Source organism: Capricornis sumatraensis, chromosome X, assembly GCF_032405125.1.
Source record: "Capricornis sumatraensis isolate serow.1 chromosome X, serow.2, whole genome shotgun sequence".
NCBI classification, from domain to species: Eukaryota; Metazoa; Chordata; class Mammalia; order Artiodactyla; family Bovidae; genus Capricornis; species Capricornis sumatraensis.
In genome coordinates, this window is record NC_091092.1 from 111,924,830 (window position 1) to 111,947,096 (window position 22,267).

Below are 22,267 nucleotides of genomic sequence, written 5' to 3' on the forward strand. Positions count from 1 at the left end.
GGACCAACACTACCAGCAGTATAAGTAATGCTGTCTAAAAAGAAATAAAACTACCCTTGGTGGATTCATGTCAATGTATGGCAAAACCAATACAGTATTGTAAAGTAAAATAAAGTAAAAAAATAAATAAATAAATAAAATAAAAAGAAATAAAACTGAAGGTGCTTAGAGAGTTAATCCATTTTGAATACCTATCAAGGCAGAATTTTTTTTTTAAATACAGTGCAGTATTTTCCTAGTAAGTATTAATGGTTGTTCCTATTACCTATTCAACAAAAATTACATACCTAAAATTATGCATGAGATTGTAGTGAACTGTCAGCACAATGATTAAAAAAAAAAAAAACTCTAGTTATATCATAAGGGTCTTAACTCCTGGTGTACAATCTTATATTACAGAGGATATATTAAAAGTAAGGCAGAGAAAAAACTTAAATGGAAATGTTCTGTTATTAGAAGTGAATTTTTTGGTTGAAATCCCATGAAGACATTCTTGTCTGAATTTTCTTTGAAGTTTAACACTTTGTACTTAGAAAAAAGTGGCCACTATAATTAGCCGTGTTTCCATTTTAGTGGTGAACTTCTTCACTTTATCTTAAATCATATAAAAATGTGAGGTCATTGGGGAGATAAAAGATTTACTTAAGCCAATTCTCTGACCTGGATATCATCACTTTGACACTCATAAACCCACAAAGAGACATTCTTGGAATTTTTTAAAGGCTATATAAGAATTTATTTTTTGTGGGAAAAGACAGGGTTTTCTCTCATTTACCCATTGGAATGATACTACAGAATGCACTGGAGTTAAAGAAGAGGAGAAAAAAATGAACATTATAGTAAGAAGCATGACTGCCAGTTTTAGCATATGCATGTGTGTTCACACATACACACACACACAGAATACACACACATGCTCTACTCAACAAAGTAGGATGAATTGGAGGTTTAGTGACACACACTTTCTGTTAATAATATCATCTCTGCCATTTGCAAGCTATATTGCCTTGAAAAATTGACCTAATCTCTCTTGGTTTCATCATCTGCAAAATCATATAATACCCTTTATGTAGGAGTGTAAGTACGAGAACAGATGTACAAAAAATAAAGTGTTTGACACATGGTAAAGTGAAAGTGTTAGTCACTCAATTGTGTCCCACTCTTTGCAACCCTATGGACTGTAGCCCGCCACACTCCTCAGTCCATGGAATTTTCCAGGCAAGAATACTGGAGTGGGTGGCCATTCCGTTCTCCAAGGGATCTTCTTGACACAGGAATCAAACCTAGGTCTCCTGCATTGTAGACATTCTTTGCTATCTGAGCAATCAGGAAAGCCCAGACACATGGTAAAGTTTCAGAAACTCTGTTTTGTTAATATTATTATATCACTTGATAGGAATCACTTAATAGCACTGTAGCAGTTTGTTGATATTTTCAGCACAGTTAATGATTTAAGCAGCTTTTTCTTATCTTTGCATAGTCATGTGATTTGGCTGGTATTTGTTTGTTTGCTTTTAAATCTTTCCATGTCAAATCTTAATTGCATGTGAATAAGTGAAGTTGCTCAGTCATGTCCAGCTCTTTGTGACCCCATGGACTGTAGCCTACCAGGCTCCTCTGTCCATGGGATTTTCCAGGCAATAGTACTGGAGTGGATTGCCATTTCCTTCTCCAGCGGATCTTCCTGACACAGGGATCGAACCCAGATTTCCTGCATTGTAGACAGACGTTTTACCATCTGAGCCAGCAGGGAACTCACTTAATTGCATGAAGGGATATCAATTTTTTTTTAAATTTTTCAGCTTGATGATCAGCTTCTCATAGTGTATTTTTTTACATGAGCTTAAGAAAACTATGGAGAAGGCAATGGCACCTCACTCCAGTACTTTTGCCTGGAGACTCCCATGGACGGAGGAGCCTGGTGGGCTGCAGTCCATGGGGTCACTAAGAGTCAGACACGACTAAGCGAGTTCACTTTCACTTTTCACTTTCATGCATTGGAGAAGGAAATGGCAACCTACTCCAGTGTTCTTGCCTGGAGAATCCCAGGGACAGGGGAGCCTGGTGGGCTGCCTTCTCTATGGTCGCACAGAGTTGGACACGACTGAAGCGACTTAGCAGCAGCAAAAAAACTATACTAAGGAACATATGAAAGGAATTTAATCAGATTTACTACAGTTAACCCTTCAAGCAATAATATTTGACCCTCAATAATAAATTCACAAATTGCAAATAAATGTAGTAAGGTAAATTGTAGAAAGTTATCCTCAAAATGGCCTTTCTAAAGTGATTTATCAAAGGTATGCATAATCAGATCCTAGTTCTCCAAAAAAATCATAAAGGGGAAGTACTCACAAAGAATTAAGAGCTGAATATGATTTCTCTTACCCATTGCTTTTTTCTGTTGGACCAAGTATAAATCTCATCCAGGTACTTAAACTCTCCATTTTTTCATTAAAGGATGAAGAGATGGCAATAGTGTTGATGGAAGGACATGGTACTAGGAAATATTTCTATAAATGGAAATGATGTGGACTTCCCTGGTGGTCCAGTGGTTAAGGAAGGCTTCCCAGGTGGCTCAGTGGTAAAACATCTGCCTGCCAAGCAGGAGACAGAGGAGATGAGGGTTCAATCCCTGGGTCAGGAAGATCCCCTGGAGGAGGAAATGGCAACCCACTCCAGTATTCTTGCCTGGAGAATCCCATGGACAAAGGAGCCTGGTGGCCTACTGTCCATGGGCTTGAAAAGAGCTGGACACAACTCAGTGACTAAACCACCACTACCACCAGTAGTTAAGACTCTGTACTTCCAGTACAGGGAACTGGAGTTCTAGCCCTGATCAGGGAAGATACTGCTTGCACGTGGTGTGGCCAGAAATTAAAAAAAAAAAAAAAATAATGGAAATGATGTGACTTTGCAATGCTCATTCATCAGAGAACTAAATCTAGGGTGAATTCAGTGGCCTGAAAAGGAAATATTTTACTTTCTCTAATAAGTGCAAAACATAAACATTTCACATGGCATCCCATAGCCCATCTAATAAGCACCTCCTTAGAACTTGTAATAACTTAGTAATATCTGGACTGCCTTCATGTCAGCCTTGCTACTCTTTCTGTTCATTTGCCCGTGAAGATTTTATGAATTAAAATGTGTGTGTTTATTTCCTGAGGGAATTCCTTGTCATAGCAAGTACAGTGTTTTAGCCATGGTTGTTTACCAGTGCCTCCTAAAGAGTGGCATCAATTATTTGTGATCTTTGGAATTATTTATTTTCAGTTGAAGACTGAGTACAGGGAGAGCTTCCCCTGTGGTCCAGTGGTTAAGACTCCAGGTTTCCACAGCAGAGGTCACCTGTTCAATGGTTCAATCCCTGGTTGGAAAAATCTGTGTGCCGCTCAGGGCAGCAGGGAGAGGAACCTGTTAGTGCTAATCATTTGCTGCATTCATGAAACAGTAGTAAAATTGTTGACTATTTGTGCTCATTGTCTGAAGGTATAGAATTTGAACTAGGTGCCCTTGTAAATCATTCTAAGGGAAGAAGGAAAGATCCAACCCTCACCAAGTACACTCTGATTTTGAACTTGCTACACTTTTGCTGTTTAAAAAAAAAATCACATTTAGAACTTTTTATCATAGAGAGTGAGTTAATACTTATAATTTTAGGTTTGTTTCTTCCATAATTATTGTCTCTAAAGGACGTGTGGGTGTGTGTTTGTGTGTTGCACACATACTCATGTAACACATAGAGTTAACATTGTGGACTCTTTTCACCAAGTGGCTACCTCCCACTGCTATTTATTATAAGAACTGAAGAAATAATCCTTCTCAGGAGCATGTGATGAGCACCCACAAGTTATAAGAAACACTACTGTGCCATATAAGATTATAGTAATTTTGGTTCAGAGGACACCCTGCTTGGATGAGCTGAGAGAGAGCAGGGACAAACACAGTGGAGAAAGGAAACAGTGGCATGAAGACACATACACACCGCAGTGGTGGGAGGCTACAGGGTAGGAGAGGGAGGAAGAGGATACAGGTTAATCAGGAATTGCTATCTGGGGAAGAGTGCCCAGGCCCTGACTGATGCCTGACATTGATTAATCGATACTCCATCCTACTGTTTAACAAGTGTTCCATCCAGAAAGTCTTCTGTAATATTTAAGTTCACTTCCTTCAGCTTCAATTTATGCACATGTCTTTGGTTCTCTTTTCGGGAGAGCTAGAGAGCAGCCAGTGGCAAAAAACTTTATATTCATGTATCTAAAGAGGGTGTTTTTTTTTCTTTTGTTGTGTTTTGTTTTGTTTGGTATTGTTTTTTGGTCATATGATCAGGCTTCAGTCCTCTCCAGACTAAGGAAAGCAGATTTTTAAAGACAACTGAATCATTCCCCAAAAGGTCTATTTAATTTGACTGCTTAATAATTAATCAGCCTTGATCCTGTGCTTTAAGTGTTTACTCTTTGGAAAGAAAGTTAGTCATTTTGACAGTGATGTGGAAAGATTTCTTTGGTTTCTAAATATCTTGAAACAAAATTTGGGATTCAGAGCCAAAATAAGAAGTGTGTGTGGTAAAATGGACATTAGGGTTACTGAGATTATTAGAGTTAACTATCATATTTATCCATATTGACCACATGCATAGATCATACTTCTTATAATTGCATTTTACCTTTTCTGAAAAATAGCAAGTATCTTCTCTGTTTCTACATAATAGTATTATGACAATTCAAGTAAATTGGGGATATTTTTTTTTTAACTTTCGTATGTGACACAAAGACCTCTATTTCTTTTCTCTGCACTGAAAACTACTTTGTGCCCCTCTGTACTGCACAGAAATTGATCTGCAATACATGTGGCCTCTCCAAGGGTATATTTAAATTTAGTAATTTTATTGCTAACTGTGAAGTTAATCTGCACTGTATGTGCTCTTTTTCCCCAGGAAACTGAAGTAGCAGTTCAAGCTAAACAGCCGGATGTGGAAGGGATTTTGTCTAAAGGGCAGCATTTGTACAAGGAAAAACCAGCCACTGAGCCAGTAAAGGTAATGAAGCAACCTCTAGCAATATCCATTACCTCATAATGGGTTATGCTTCCCCTATTTATAATCGATGAAATAACTTGTAAAGAAATATTGGCCATCTGCAGTAGGAGAGGCAGAGCTGTCTTTTTGATCAACATTTCCTATTTATATATTGTGATCTTAAGGCTATTAACGAGTCATTGCATTAAAGGACTCATTTCTGTCCTGGTGCGCTGCCATCAATACAAAAAGTAGTCCCACCTTCAAGGTAGATTAAATTCTTTGAGGCTTTATTGCATTGCTTGCCAGGCTTGATGCTTTTCATATTGTTTGGCTTCATTCAGATCAAGCTCCTGTATCATACTGTCTATCTCCAGCAGCTGTAAAGAATCACAATATGGTCCATGACCTTTCTTTTCTCTGTTGCTCTTTCTTACGAGAGAGGAAAATCGGCATTTGGGCATCAGTACTTTATTGGGTCAAGAATTTTTAGTGAAATGTCATGTAATTGCTTCTCTCTTTGATTAAAAAAAAAAAAGCTGGCCTGAGAGAAAGGTTTCTACTTCTTTCCTTTCCTCATGTGCATTTTGAAGTCTGGGACACATTTATTCACAGGCTATTACATGAGGAGAGAAATGGAAAACCAGTTCTGTTCTCAAAAAATAGGTAATCAATGGCTTTCATTTGCAAATGAGAGTCCAAGTGATAAATAGAAGTTAGGTATAGGTTACCTTATTTTCTGTACCTGATCAAAATTATAATGGCCCCCATTATGATGAAGGTTCCCGAGAGCCTGTAATGGTGGCTGTTTATTGATCAGTCCTGGCTTCTCTAGCTAATGTTGCAGGCTGAGATTTAGTGAGCCTCACCCTCATGTTTAAAACTGCTCTAAAACAGTGCAGGTCAATAACCTCATTATACAGAACTAGTTTGTCCTTGCAAATAACATTACCATGACTTACACTCTGTCTCCAAGGTCACTGCTTATGCTTGGCCCAAGCTTCATTTCTAGAAAATTGTTTGTTTTCCTTACAGTTTACAAGAGGGTTTTTCTTAGGTAAATTAAAAGGTTTGGGCTAAATGTAATATCCAAACAGCAGGTGCTGAAAGGCCCAGATTTCTGCAGTAGATATCCATAGACATTTATACAGGAATATATTGTCCCCACTCCTAACATCCTCCCAAAGTAATTTGCATCCAGTCCAGGCCGGGAATGATCAATTTCATAAAGTAACAACATGTACAGCTTTTAGACTGGAGAGCTAGAAAACGTCCTGAAAGTAGCAAGTTTCAGGGTTTCTTTTGATGCACTAAAGAAAGCCAGTCCCAAGCAGCTACCTTTCTTGATTAACAGAGTGACTTTCATAGCAGGCAATGAGATGGACAAATGGACCATTTTGTAGATCTGCTCTGCCTACTCAAAGAGTTTATGCAGGGTTTGACATAATTGCTACAGATTACAAATATGCCTTACAGTTGGCTTTTGCTTTTGAGCCTATGCAAAAAAAGAGGCAGAGCCTTCATTGAAAGTCAATGAGAAAATGTGTATTCATTGTATGTACACCATCCAAACCTTGATGCTAATCAGTCATATCCTCAAATTCTGGGCCACTGTGAGTTCAGAACTGGGATCTGCCACCTCTTGAGGTCTCTAATTTCTACTGCAGCATTAGTGATGGAAGAGGGGGATTACCTTCCTGAAATGAGAGAGCAGGGGGGTGGTAACTTCCTTGTCTTTCACATCCTTGGAAACCGTTGTGCAGAGTCAGCCCTCTTCTTTCTTTTCTTTTCCCTTCCTTCACCATGTCCTTTTAAATCAGTTCATGGCGGATCAGCACAGCTTAAATGGAAACTCATCCCTGCTCTGCCATTTACCCCTCAAGTTGGGAGAGGAATCACCATATCAGGTTCATAGTGGCCAAAGGGCAAAATTGAGTTGGGAGATCAGGAGTGAGGAGAAATAGAATATTCATGTGCAGCTTTTGATAAGGACCATGCATGACCTTGGAAATTCTTGAAGATTAGCTGGGGCATCTGGTTGCCTGAAACACTAGAGGCTCAGAAACTACCTCATCATTAAGGAAAAAAGCACTCTGAAAGCTGACAAATGTTGGAAGAGGAAAAGGGAAAGAAGCTAGGATATAGAGTGGCTTCCTCTTGTGTAATAACAAAATATTAAAGGATGCTATCTAAAGCTGACAAAAAAGAAAAATGAAGACAAAAAATCACAAACAAACAAAACTACCTCATCCTTCAAAACCTGGAACCTAGCAATACAAGGTACCAAGCTGGGGGAACTGTTTAAATCTGTGCATGGATCAAAAACTTTTTAAAGATTAGGGATGATTTTTCTAAAGAGTGAGCCATTGCTCTGATAGTACATAAATCAACCGTGCATTTAACTTTGACTTCATATATCAAAATTTTTTAATTTTACTATTCCTAATTGACTATGCCAAAGCCTTTGACTGTGTGGATCACAAAAAAATGTGGAAAATTCTGAAAGAGATGGGAATACCAGACCACCTGACCTGCCTCTTGAGAAACCTATATGCAGGTCAGGAAGCAACAGTTAGAACTGGACATGGAACAACAGACTGGTTCCAAATAGGAAAAGGAGTACATTAAGGCTGTATATTGTCACCCTGCTTATTTAACTTCTATGCAGAGTACATCATGAGAAACGCTGGGCTGGAGGAAGCACAAGCTGGAATCAAGATTGCTGGGAGAAATCTCAATAACCTCAGATATGCAGATGATGCCACCCTTATGGCAGAAAGTGAAGAGGAACTCAAAAGCCTCTTGATGAAAGTGAAAGAGGAGAGTGAGAAAGTTGGCTTAAAGCTCAACATTCAGAAAACGAAGATCATGGCATCTGGTCCCATCACTTCATGGGAAATAGATGGGGAAACAGTGTCAGACTTTATCTTTTTGGGCTCCAAAATGACTGCAGATGGTGATTGCAGCCATGGAATTAAAAGACGCTTACTCCTAGGAAGGGAAGTTATGACCAAACTAGACAGCATATTGAAAAGCAGAGACATTACTTTGCCAACAAAGGTCCATCTTGGAAGGAAAGTTATGACCAACCTAGATAGCATATTGAAAAGCAGAGACATTACTTTGCCAACAAAGGTCCATCTAGTCAAGACTATGGTTTTCCAGTGGTCATGTATAGATGTGAGAGTTGGACTGTGAAGAAAGCTGAGCACCAAAGAATTGATGCTTTTGAACTGTGGTGTTGAAGACTCTTGAGAGTCCCTTGGACTGCTCTTGAGAGTCCCTTGGACTGCAAGGAGATCCAACCAGTCCATTCTGAAGGAGATCAGTCTTGCGTATTCTTTGGAAGGACTGATGCTAAAGCTGAAACTCCAATACTTTGGCCACCTCATGTGAAGAGTTGACTCATTGGAAAAGACTCTGATGCTGGGAGGGATTGGGGGCAGGAGGAGAAGGGGACGACAGAGGATGAGATGGCTGGATGGCATCACGGACTCGATGGACATGAGTCTGAGTGAACTCTGGGAGTTGGTGATGGACAGGGAGGCCTGGCGTGCTGCGATTCATGGGGTCGCAATGAGTTGGACACGATTGAGCAACTGAACTGAACTGAACTGAATGCCTTTCCTCCTTAACTTTCAGGTTTTTCGCCCTTTAATAGAAGGAGAAAGGGTACAAGTAGCCTGCAATACATTTCCATGAGAAAAGTTTGGTTTTTGTTTTGGGGAGGAGGTACATTTGGAAAATGTAACAATTATAAAGAAGATGGTGATAGTCTTTCAAAGGAAAATGAAAATCCCTCATGGTGTGTATATAAGATCCAGTATTTAAATGGATAATTAGTATATCCACCAGTTTCAGACAATCTAATTAAGGACACAGCAGAGAATGGTTCTGTTTCTTAGAAAATTGGCTGTCTATTGGCACCTCTACATTCTACATCAGACAGGCTGTCTGCTTACCTCCTACGCTAACCTCCCAAGCTGAGTCCTCTTTAAGAGCTTGGCTCATCCCTGTTCAGTTTTATATATATATATATATATATATATATATATATATATACCCTTCATTTCATCACCTTCTCTAAGGTTTCCTTAATTTTCAAAGATGGTAAAATTTTAGTTTATTTTCCTGTCATCCATAACTGATCAACTTCTTATTTTCTTTGAGAACTTCCTCTTAAAGATCAAACATATATTAGGAGACAGTTCTACTAATGATATAAATGTAACACTAGATCTGTGATGCAAATTTACTGGGAAAATCTTAAAATAAGATAATTGAAGAAGTAAGTATCTTTGTTTTGCTTTCTATCTCCTCTGTCTCTCTCTCCCCTACAGACACACACACACACACACACACACACACACACACACACACACACACACAGTTTTATTTCATTTGATTTGTACCTTGTTCCTTTACCTTAACTTCAGAAGCTGTTGAAGATTGCTTGGATAAGTTCGATAAATTGTTGAATATTTTGCTTAAGCTATACTTTTGGTAATAATATTTTATGGTAGTGCTGTTGGTGGAATCATTTTAATATGTTCCATTTTCACAGAGTAGTGAGTAGGTTCCTCAGTAGCCCCGAATTTAGCAGTTAAAAAGCAACGAAGACAACTTCCCTCAGTAGCAACAATATTTATTACAAAAAAGAAAAGCCATTTGTTATTTGACTTAAATTTTTTTAGTTCTTTAGAACTTAAGCATTTGGATGGCATTCTCTTATATTTGCACTTTCTTTAACTTTAATTTTGGAACACCACTCTTCCTGTTAAAAAATTTTAAATGTGTGTACATATTTTGAAATACTTATATCACCTTCCATTATTAGAACTGAGAACATTAATGAAATTTAAAATGTCTTAGTTACTTGGTGAAGTGATAAGATCACACCAGCTGGTTTGCTTCACTGACTTTTTAAATTATCCAGAAAAATCTTAACATGAATCTAATAATATGTTTTATTACTGCTCTTGAATTTTTTTTTTAATGTTAAGAGAAAAAAATGAGGTGTTAGGAATTTTCTATATTTGGCCAAAGGGTTCCACCCCAACCTTTAACACAAAAATAATTGCTGTAAACAAATGGTCAAGAGGGCAATTATCATCTTCCAGGCATCACTTCCTCCAATATAAGCTGAAGAATGACAGCATCATTAGTCATTTTCAATTATAGTCAGTCACAACCAGGGATGTTTCATTTTCCCAGCTGTTTTGTTGTTAATTAACTAGATTAAGCTGTTGTTCCCCCCTCCTGAGTTTGTTCTACTGCCAACATCAACATTTGAAATTTTGAAAAACTCTTTGGGTTTTTTTTTTTTTTTTTTGCCTGATAATTCAAAATATATCACTCACAACAGATGTTCATCCGAAAATTCATATACAATATAAAAGGTCAAGTGGTGTCTTGTTGGTGAAAATATTGCCCAGTTACATATTATGATTATAACAGTACTTGGATCTTTATAAATCATCTATCAGACTATGATCTCATTTATATGATGTAATTTTTTTTGTAACATCAGAATCAGTAGCAAGATAACAGATATGAGTCTGTCCCCCAGATGAACAGATCCATTTTGACTGACTCACTTGATCAACACAATTTCCATGTCAATGGTAATAGAAACAGTTCAAGGAAGAATTATAGGGAGTAACAATATTAGAGAGATTTTATAATTTATTAATAGAGTATCAGAATTTCATTTTTTAATGCAAATAAGTTTTACAACTGAGTAAAAAGTCTTGACCATGAGAGACTGAATCAGTGCTAATCACTTATGCTTGACTATAAGGAGAACCCCGCTTTCCCAATGAGAAGATAAAATTTATAATAAACTTTTGAGCAATTGATAGAATCATTTAGGAATGTGAATGAGATTGTCAAATGCCTAGTTATATTTAATTTCATAATTGATTAGCACTTCCAATATTTGAAATCTCACATTTTATAAAATAACACGCTAATTAAGAATATTGCTTTTGCCACATTTGTATTTTATGAAAAGAGTTCATTCACACACGCAGACACATACACTCACACACATATATGCCAGAATTCTAGAGCTTACTGTCTTCCTTCGAAGTTATTTGCAATGGCAGTGTTTTAATCCCCAAATGGTGCAGTCAAAGCTCTCTGTCCAGAGACAACTAAGAACGTACCTAACAGTTTTTATCTGGAAGATGAAAGGATTAAAGCAGGGCAGAGTTAAGAAAAAGTAACACTGCCTCCTATTTGTCATTTCTGGGGTGGCATAGTAGCCTTGTCTCTGTCTTACCCTAAACATGACCTTTGGATGTCCATATCTCTGTATAGTTTATTTTCTGTGGCTGTTTATGTTTACTTGAGACCGTCATACCTAGCTAACTGCCATTTACCAGAAGGCCTGGTTTTCACTTCCTCAATGTTATCGCCGGAATATTTATCCCTAACTTCAGTGCCCATTCCCAAAATATTAGGAGAGACAATCTTTCCATTGTTCTTAGATGTGAATTCTATATCACCCCATTAGAATAACTTATTGTTTAGCTTTTTAAAACTATCTTTAAAACATTTGCTTACAATGACTTTTACCACTAGTAAACATGAAGGTATACCCTAGGAATAATTGTTAATAGTTTATCAATTTTCTTCACTTCCTTTTTGTTTTATTAACCAATTCTGGCAGATAACTTCTATATGCATCCCAAATTCATATCTCTTGAGAGTATTTCAGGGTACTGTGGAACTTTGTTGTTCAAAATAAAACAATTGAAACACAAAAGACATTATAAGCTAATATGAATTGACTCTTTTGTGAGAAAATATTTTGGGGAAGAGTCTCAATTTAGGCTTACTCAGTAGCTCATGTTGGAACTGGACAAGCATTTTAGAGATCTGAATTTCACCTCTGGTCCTCAGTTGTATTAATTGCATTTATAGACACAGACATGGAAACATAGATGTTTCAGTTATAATATTCACATGTATGTCTATGTATATAAAGTCATAGGATGATTCATTTATATAACAGATATTAATATCATGCCAAACATTAACACAAGAGAAAATTATAAGATTTTAAAATTTTGAATATCCCAAACACAAGTAGTTCAGAGTTAAATTCCATTTTATATTTAAAAAGGAAAACTATATTCAGAAATAATGTTTTGTAATTAATTTTCACTCTTCATGAAGAAGAAATTTCACAGTTTGATATAATTGTCTTAACATTTAATGACTACTCCAGGGAAATTATACACACACACACACACACACACACACACACACACACACACACACAATGGAGAATAATGCTCAGGTACAAATGCCCCCTAGAATGAATTTCACTTTTCCCTTAAAAAAAATAATCTCAGAGTTTCTCCTTTTTGGTAAAACATGAATCTACTATGACTGTTGAGTTTTGAGCTCTTGTGAGGAAATCCTGGGATCTGCAGTTTTGCTTAGCACGTTCAAAGTCTGAAAACTCGGGACACCTAATCAAGAGTAGGACTTGATAACTATTATCCTACTGATTTTATATTTAAAGATGTTGGAATTTAGACATGTATTTGATTCCTTTAAATTTGACTAAAGATTAACATCATTAGCAAATCATTACCTTTTACATTTTTTTATGGGTACGGCTTAAAGTCTATTATGTGAAGAATGCTCCATTAGTTGCTGCAGCCAAACATGTTTTGCTATCTAAAGGAACTTTACAGCCTAATAGAAAAGATGAGAGAATAAAAAATAAGGGTACAGGCCAGGGAACAAAAAAGGAAAGCAAAACCAAATGAAAAATTATATATATTATAATATATATTATTTATTATATATAAACATGCAAATTTTATATAATATAGTATTTATTATATTTATAATAATAAATTTATTAATTAATTAATAATATATTTATACCAATAGTCTAAATAATATACATTTATATATAAATAATATATATTTATCCATACTATATAAATAGCCAATTTCAACTCTAAGTACAACAGGTACTTGAAAAGTGGCAAGAGTGTTTTTGTGACCAGCTGAATCAAAATCTACAGCCATTTTATGTGATGTCATTTGCTAATATTTATGAAAGATTGGTTAACATACACTTCTGAGCTTCTTTGTGGTATCAGACGTTTGTGGTACACTGTGGGCTACTACTTAATATTTTAAATCTCTACATCTGAAATCATCTAAATGCCTTATTTACCCATCTGGAAAAAACAATGGGCAAAATAACATTCTAGTAAATGAATAGACCATTCAGAGTTTTATGTGTTAATAAAAGAGAATTGATTATATAAACATGTTATTTTCATGATAATCTAAACCAAATCTTTTAAGCATTGGAATATTTTCATTTTAACTATCTTAATGAAAACTTTTATTGACTATCTTCTGTTTTGCTTCATTAAGCAGTGCATAATAACTAACCAACAATTTTATAGTACTTTACAGTTCCCAGAGTTCTTTTCATATAAAAGATCTCATTTAGTTAATCCAACAAAGCTATGAGTTAGGTGGTAGTATTATATACGTTTCAAGGATGATGAATTTGACTGACCTACCTGATTTTGCTGCTGCTGCTGCTAAGTCGCTTCAGTCGTGTCCAACTCTGTGCAACCCCGTAGACGGCAGCCCACCAGGCTCCTCCGTCCATGGGATTTTCCAGGCAAGAGAACTGATTTTGCTAGTAATCACAAAACCAATAGTAATGAGTTAGGACTGAAATCCAGGACTTCGGATACTAAAACATAGTGTAATTTAAAACTTTCTTAATTTTCAGGGTCATCATTATAAGCATCAATTATTGTTCTGTTTCATTGTACAGTTACTGATGCTGAAAAAGATTCTCTGCATGGGTGCCAAACTGAATCTCAGAGACAGAGTTTTGGGTGAAGTAAAAGAGAATAGCTTTATTGCTTTGCCAGGCAAAACTGTGTGTCCCTATGTGGGGGAATTGGGTGAGGAGTTTTATAGAAATGGTTCAAGGGCTGAGTTGCTGATAAGGATAAAGGTGTGTACAAGGCTTGCATTTCTTTAATCTGGCCTCACGGGTCTCCTGATGAGCTTCTGTGGATCTTGAGGTTATCAAACCTTGACTCTGGAATGAAGAATGCTTCATCAAGTAGCTAACATCTTCCATTTGTTGGAGGTTTCAGTTCTGCAGAAGAGCTCAAAGATATTGTTCTGTGTATCCCTTGAGGTGGAACCAGGAGGCTGCATCAAGGCTGCTCTGCTGTTTCTTGACTGCTCCTCTCTTGTCTTTGCATCCCCTGCCTTCCCTGATTAGCAAGTGTTTGAACCTGACCTTTGGAACACAGGGAAAGTCATGGAGGCTGAATGAAGCCTATTTCCTACCAACAAGAAATAAGGGACAGAGAAAGGTTTTTGTGCCCAGGATCCCCACAGTGTCCTACTCAGTTTCATTGTGCACATGGAATATGAAGGTCAGTACTGATCACTGCGTCTTCAGTTGAGACCCAGATGAAATAGTTAATTTTATTTCAGAGGCAGGCTGTTAGATAAATACTTTAAATATTTAAAATCTAACTCAGTGCAGTGAGATGCTTACACCATGAGAAGAAAGTGAAACCTAAGCCAACTGTAGAAACAGCAAATTCCCATCTCTCCTCGCCTACTCACTATGGGGCCATATGCTTGCTGAGTGTAAGAGTGGGCAGATCTCAGCAGTATGTAAATCAATCTCTAATCTCTCTCTTTTCCTCTCTCCCTCTTTGTCTCTCAGCATATACAGGTGACTTCCTGTAGGTTACATAATGTATAAGACCATTTGCTGCACCCTTATCCCTTCAATAAGTGATCCAAGATCATGATGTTTTCAGATAGCTACTTTTACATTTATTGTCTCTTCCCTAGTATCTATTGCTATTTGTTGTTGTTGTTGTTATCAACAACTTCTAGCTCCTCTTATTATTCTTTCCCTGTGAACTCACTGCTATTTAGCAGGGGAATCAAAAGACCAAATACATATATATATATATATATATATATATATATATATATATATATATATATATATATATATATATATATAAATTCACCAGCCTTGGATGATATTTAATTCTCAATGTTTAGCTCTGATGTCAGAACAGAAAAATATCTTCCACATTTCATGACTTTCGATGGTAGTTTTCCCTCACTGATCAGAGGCATTTTTGTTGTTGTTGTTTGCTTTTGGATTCAAGGCTTATGTTTTAATAAATAAAAAGAAATAATATTCATTGGTGTGATAGTAAATGTTTAACCGCATGTACTCTGGGAGAAGAAATTATAAGCCCTGACTTGACATAAAGTCAGACAGAATAAATAACCTTAAGAGCACAGATGATAGTTAAAATAGGAAGTGATAACTTTTTACTATTTATTTTAGTATTTATTCCCTTTGCAGCTTTGCTTAAGTGGGGTTTTTCAAGAAAATTAAGTCCTATAGAAAATGATTTAAGACCTATTTTCTTATTTTTATCAAGGATGATACATATCTACTCCATTGAGGATGGCTAGGTAATTCATTGCTTCTAATGGATGCCTTAGGCTCTGGTCCTGGACAATCAGCATCAGCATCAACCGGAAAATAGTTAAAAGTGTCAATTCTTGGGCCCCACCCAAGATCTGTTGAATCTAGAACTCTGAGGTTGAAAGCCAACTGCTGCTACTGCTGCTAAGTCGCTTCAGTCGTGTCCGATTCTGTGCGACCCCATAGACAGCAGCCCACCAGGCTCCCCCGCCCCTGGGATTCTCCAGGCAAGAACACTGGAGTGGGTTGCCACTTCCTTCTCCCATGCATGAAAGGAAAAGTGAAAGTGAAGTCGCTCAGTCATGTCTGACTCTTAGCGACCCCATGGACTGCAGCCTACCAGGCTCTTCTGTCCATCAGTATCTCCAGGCAAGGGTAACTGGAGTGGGTTGCCATTGCCTTCTCCATGAAAGCCAGCAGTCAGTGGTTTACCAAGTCTTCCAGGTGATTCTGATGGCCCCAACATATGAGAACCAGTGCTCCAAGATATTATGATAAATTATTTTATCCTCCCAATCCATTGAGAAAGTTTGACCTGGGACCTTTGAGTCCTCTGCTTCCAGCCAGTAGAAAGGGAAAGAATGGATGGAGAAACCTCACTCAATTTTTATAAGGATCAGCCCACAACTGACAGATATTACCTCTCCTCACATTCTATTGGCAGTAAGTTATCTTATGATTATCCAGTGTTATACTGGAAGTGGCTTGGATCTGCTCCTGAGGACCTATTAGCAAATTTTCAGGCACTTTGTGAGCTACTTGATGTTCTTTTGGTAACTAAAATTGGCTATAGTTGGACAATCTACACCACAGAAATTAGAAACACTAAAATCAATTTGTTTCTTTGTTTTCCCCAGAGAGCCACTTGTTAACATATACACGGTCACTGACCGTATACGGGCTTGGCTGACCCCCTGCAGCTAAAATGACCCTCAAAATGGTCCTGCTTTGAACCAAATTGGCTGAGCCTTTATACTCTCATCTTGATCAGTCTTTGAAAAAGGGCTGCCCTGGGAATGGCAAGTCCTTAGGCAAGGCAGATCACTACAGCAGAGACAGTCCCAGAAGGAACTGACACCTGACACCTGAAGGATATCTACTGACATCTTCTTCACCATTTGGGACAAGAGTCCTTCCCTAAAGTGGACTCAGAGGCGTATCCCCATGTGTACCTCAGCCCCTCCTTCCAAGTATTGCTAATAGGATTGATCTGGGGTGAGCCAGGGCAGTAAGATAATTTTAATGTCCTGTGGAAAATTCTGGTATACAGCCACACTAGATACTATTTAAAACAGTCAAGCCAATTGCTGAGATGACATTTTTTGTTTATTTGTTTTGCTTTCAATAATGTTTGCACTCTGTTTGTCCTTTCAATGAAATTGTGCCTGGAGCAAGAGCCTGTATGCAGCAAATAATCAATACAAATTTGTAGTGAGGTTGGTTGAAGTATTTAATTAAAATACCTTTGAAAGGAATTCCACCCAGAAAAGTTAATTTAGAAGTAAAATATGATAGAAATACAATAATGTATTCACAAAATAAATTAATAACTCAGTGAATTAAGTTACTGCAAGATGTTAATCGAATAAATAACATGCATGCTTTTCTATTAAAGAGGAAGTTAGAAGATCTGAGCTCGGAGTGGAAGGCGGTAACCCACTTACTTCAAGAGCTGAAGGCAAAGTGGCCTGGCCCAGCCCCTGGACTGACAGCAATTGGAGCACGTAAGTATGCTGGATCGCATCCTCTGTGGCTTTGGACATTTGCTCGAAAGCACAACAGTGAGATGTTCCCTGGGTTAAAGGGAAAATGAGTTGCAATGCTGAAAATAGGAATACACTTGGGTTATTTACAATGCAAAATGTCTTAGAGCTTAGGTTCCTTGGAAAGAGATTGACTGAACATATGGAGTCACCAAAGTATATAGGGGTGTGCTCTCCAGAAATGTACCTACAGTGAAGAAAGACCCATAGCAGAGATAGCAGAAGGGGCTGGGGAGCTGCAGGGTGATTTGACTGCAAGAGAGGCCTCAGCCCACTCCACAGGAGCCTTAAGGCTGAGTAGGTTGTCCAGAGCCCTCCTGAATTGCAAGAATAGAGCTTGGCCTTTGTATTCCTGAACCAGCCAGCCTTTGCCCAGAGGCTGCTCACTGGAAGGAAAAGGGAGATCTTAGAAGAGTCTTCTGAGGCCAAAGGCAATTCTCAGTAAGGAATACTATCAGTGCTTCTAGTCGGACAAATGGGTGTGTTGTTCCTGAAGAGGGAATCAGGATAGAGCTTCCAAGACTAAATATGTAAGGACCCCATCTCAATGAATCCTATATCCTATAGATAATCTTATTCAAATATGCCTACACAGGATCTTCCCTGGCAGTCCAATGGTTAAGACCCTGTGCTTCCACTGCAGAGGGCACAGGTTCAATCCCTGGTCAGGGAACTAAGATCCTGCAAGTCATGCAGTGTTACCAAAAATATAAAAACTCCCCAAACCACAGAAATGCACACAGTCCCCCTAGCACTTCCCTCTGTTCCATCTGAAGACAATCTTAAGAGCTCTTCCATTTTTAGTTCAAGAAAAAGGAAAATGGACCATGACTACCACAAGTAGACTTGGGGGAAGAATGTTTCTTCATTTAGCTATAGTTTTAACTTTTGTTTTTACTGCATATTTTCAGTCTATTCTTTTTCATCTTCTATTCGTTTCTTAGTAGAAGGTATGCATGAAATCTCATGGCAATGTTAAGGCTGGCTTTGAGTCCCATGGTCAAGGAGCCAAAAATTTTTTTCTGCTATACCAATTCTAAAATTAGATAGAACTAAAAAATATCTTTTTTTCTGTTCTTGTTTTTTGCTTCCTTTTTTTTTCCCTTTTCTACTTTTCAAAGATCAGATATTTGCAGTATTTAACTATGGTTCTTCAAGTAAAGTTGATTTTTATTTCATATCAATTAGAAATATACCACAATGGAAAGATCACCCAAGGTAGCACAATGATAATTCAGTAGAAGGCATAAACAGCGCTTAGGTTAAAAGATGGTCTACAATCTGGGAACAGTGTGTCTGGCATGCCCCTGGGGTTTCTAAGAAGACATCAGAGTTAAACTTGATATCAGATACTTTAAAAAGATGTGTGAGCATTCTTTCTTCTTCCTTTGTTTTGGTCAATCTGGGACACTAAAATTGCTCTATCAGTGTTTATCTTCAATTAATTATATCAGGTTTATTTCCTCTTATGACCTATAATTTTTGGTTCCCTCAGCACACATGCATAGTTTGTCCCTATATAATCATTTATTGGTATTTGTTTTCTAGCTTTCTCCTGATATTCAGTCTCAGATTCTCTAACTCTGTAAAGAAATTGGGTTCCAATAATTTGTTTCTATTTAACTCTGATATAATTATGGGTTTATGCTCCTATTTAAGCTACTTTCAGATGGTTGGAAGTTTTGAAAGGCAGGGCACAGAAATCTACTTAACCTGTAAAGTTCTTAGATGTGACTACAACAGTTCTTTTGGAGAACAGATTCAAAGTTCCAGTTTCAGTTTCCAGAAACATATTTAATTCATCTACTTAATATCTATTGAGTAACTTCTGTGTATTGAACATTATACTAGGTGCTGAGAATGCAGCATAGAGTAAGTTAAGTTCCCTCCCCTCATGAAACCCTTCTAATTGACCTTTGAACAACATGAGTTTGAACTATGCAGGTGCACTTATGTGCAGAATTTTTTCAATAATAAATATTCCAGTACTACATGATCCATGGTGGGTTGAATCTGTGCATGTGAAGGAGCTGCCTAAATGGCAGAAACATGAATACACAGAGCAGACTGGATTTTCAACTATGCAGTAAGTCAGCCCTAACCTCAGTGTTAATCAGAGTTCAGCTGTACTCCGATTGGAAGAGAAACAGGATGAACAAATAAAGAAAACAGATACTGTCTCAATATTGTTCAGAGTTACAGAGTTTAGTCCACAGATTGATATCAAATGGGCACTTGTTAAAGATGTAGAATGCCAGGCCCTACTCCAGACCCAGTGCATCAGAATCTATATTTTAATAAGATCCCTAGGTAATCCATTTGCACATTGAATTTTGAGAAGCACAGTTATGGAGAACAGGAAAGCAGAATAAGAGGGAGTGAGCAGGAATGAAGGCATGATTGCCTGAAGTTGGGTCATTGAATCTTTTCTATTAAGCAAATACTTGAGAAAGCTGTTGGAAGTGAGGAAGTAAGCAAGGTACACATCCAGGAGAGAGCATTCCAGTCAAAGATAGAACAAAAAACAGAGGTAATGAGGGTACTGCAAGCACAGCGGGTTGACCTCCCGACAGAACAAGGGATGCTGACCTCTTTTGTGCATTAGTAGCCAATTTTTATAGGCTCAAGACAAAGAAAATTCCTGCTGGAAGGGTGGAATTAGGTGAGTGATTAGGGTGGGTATTTTTACCTAATATGGGGTCAGGGAGCTGGCCAGTTTAGGTGGGGCGAGGGGTCTCGTGGCAGTGATTGCTATGGGGCTCAGTCAGTTCTGGAGATGACCTTTGTATGGGGCTCCATATCTGTGGCCTTGGTATAGGGCTCCACAGAAAGTGAAAGTGTTAATTGTTCAGTCGTGTCCAACTCTTTGCAGCCCAATAGACAGTAGCCCACCAGGCCGCTCTGTCCATGGAATTCTCCAGGCAAGAATACTGGAGTGGGTTGCCATGCCCTCCTCCAGGGTATCTTCCCAACCTAGGGGTCAAACCCAGGTTTCCTGCATTGCAGGCAGATTCTTTACCATCTAAGCCACCAGGAAAGCTCACTTTCTATTAATCAGAAAGCCAGCAATCTGGGGAGACAGAGAACTCATGTCCCCAAAAAGCAATTCTGACAATACTGCTCGGTCATGACAGTTTTTAGGGAAAAGGGGAAATAATCTCAGTTAATCATTGGAATGGGATGTCAGAGTCCTTGCCATCCTTTACTACGTGCAGGCTTGGCGACGTCTTGTGGTCTTTGTTTAGGTATTTTCTTGTTCACACAGTTTGTTCACATGGGTTTTTTCCATGAGGTTACTGAAGGCAAAGCTAGAGAAGAGACCTGGTCATCTGTTAATTACTTATTCTTCATTTCTACTTCTTTGATCTATGGAAGGAACCAACAAGTTAGGCAAGGCATTGTATGATCAAAAGATGTGAAAGATGTGCTCAGGCCAGTGATGATTAGAACTTGGGGGTGCCTGGTTTAAAGTTAGTGAGAAGATATGAGGAGACTCCTGCAGACAGCTCTTTTCTGCCAAAAGCTGCTTATAAAATCAAACATTCCTTTTTCCTTAATGTGGTAGTTTAAACATCAGAATTAAGAATTGTTTAAATTTCTGGAAGTCAGGAATATAATCTGAAATAAGTACAATATAAAAAGGGAAAATGTAATTTGTAATACAATTCTGTTATCTGATTATTGTTTCATGTAGTATATTGTAACACAATATGATTTATCATTCATCATTGTAAATTTTTTTTTCCATTGCACTCCTACTATTATTCTAGCTGCTTTTGTATATATGCCTTTCTCATCAAAATAATTGCCAAGTATGTATGGTTATACACAGTATTTTTAGGGTAAGGATCACAAGGCTCGGAAGGGAAATAGATGAAGGCCACACAAATGGAAAGAAACAGAGCCAGGTTTATAATCCAAGTGTGTCAGGCTCCAAAGCCTGTGTTGTTGTTGTTGTTGTTGTTGTTGTTGTTGTTTTGCTGTGCCTTGTACTATCTCTCTGTCCAAAGACCTAATGGAAATTCTAGATAGGAAGGCAGTTAGCCCATAGTTAATGTTACTTAACTCAGTCTTAAGATGTATGAGGAGTAAAAGTAAGAAATGTTTTTCTGTCTTCTCTAATTAAGGAGTAGAAGAAATCAGTTTATTGTATCTGAATTTCTTAGAATCATAGAACTCTGAGCCTAGAATAATCATCGGAAGTACCTAGTTGAATGTATTTCTTCTATATGTGTGGAAATGGAGGCCCAGGGACCTTTTTAAAAACACTAAACCAAGCTCCTTTATGATTTAATCTATGTAACATGATGAGGTGGTCCTGCCTGAGCTATATAAATTGTTTCAGGTTGCAAGACAAAGAGGCATACTGGAAAAAAAAAAGTTTTTGCAGCTGTTGCTTAGATACCTAAGTGTATCATTTTTCTTATTTAGTCGTTATGCTGTGTCCACCTCTTTTCAACCCCATAGACTGTAGCCTGCCAGGCTCCTCTGTCCATGGGATTTCCCCGGCCAGAATACTGGAGTGGGTTGCCATTCCCTTCTCCAGGAGATCTTCCTAACCCAGGGGTCAAACCCATGTCCCCTGCTTGGCAGGCGTATTCTTTACTTCAGTTTTCTGTTTCTGCATTAAAACACTCTAAATGTAATGGCTTTAAACAAGGGTTATTTACTTGCTTGTGATTTTGTGGGTCGGCAGTTGGGCTGTGTTTGACTTATTAGGTGTTCTAAAGGTCTTGCTAGGGGCCATTCTTATACATGCAGTTATTTGGAAACTCAACAGAAGCTAGATGGATTCCCTCAGATATCTGACAGCTGGCTGTTGGGTGGAGAACCTTGGCTCTTCACAACCCTATCATCCTCCCATAGGCTGGACTGGGTTCATTATATGGTATTCTCAGGGCAGTGTTTTGAGAGGATGAGAGTAAAAGCTACAAGATGTCTTGACACCTAGAC

General features: G+C 37.9%; 1 protein-coding gene across 1 annotated transcript in view; it reads left to right on the plus strand.

Moving 5' to 3' along the window:
- The window catches only part of DMD (dystrophin), a 1,795,368-nt gene that overhangs the window by 1,033,600 nt on the left and 739,501 nt on the right, over nucleotides 1–22,267 (plus strand). The window contains exons 44-45 of the mRNA XM_068961890.1: nucleotides 4,940–5,041; nucleotides 17,167–17,275. Coding sequence (XP_068817991.1) covers nucleotides 4,940–5,041; nucleotides 17,167–17,275 — 211 coding nt within the window. The remainder of the gene's footprint in view (nucleotides 1–4,939; nucleotides 5,042–17,166; nucleotides 17,276–22,267) is intronic.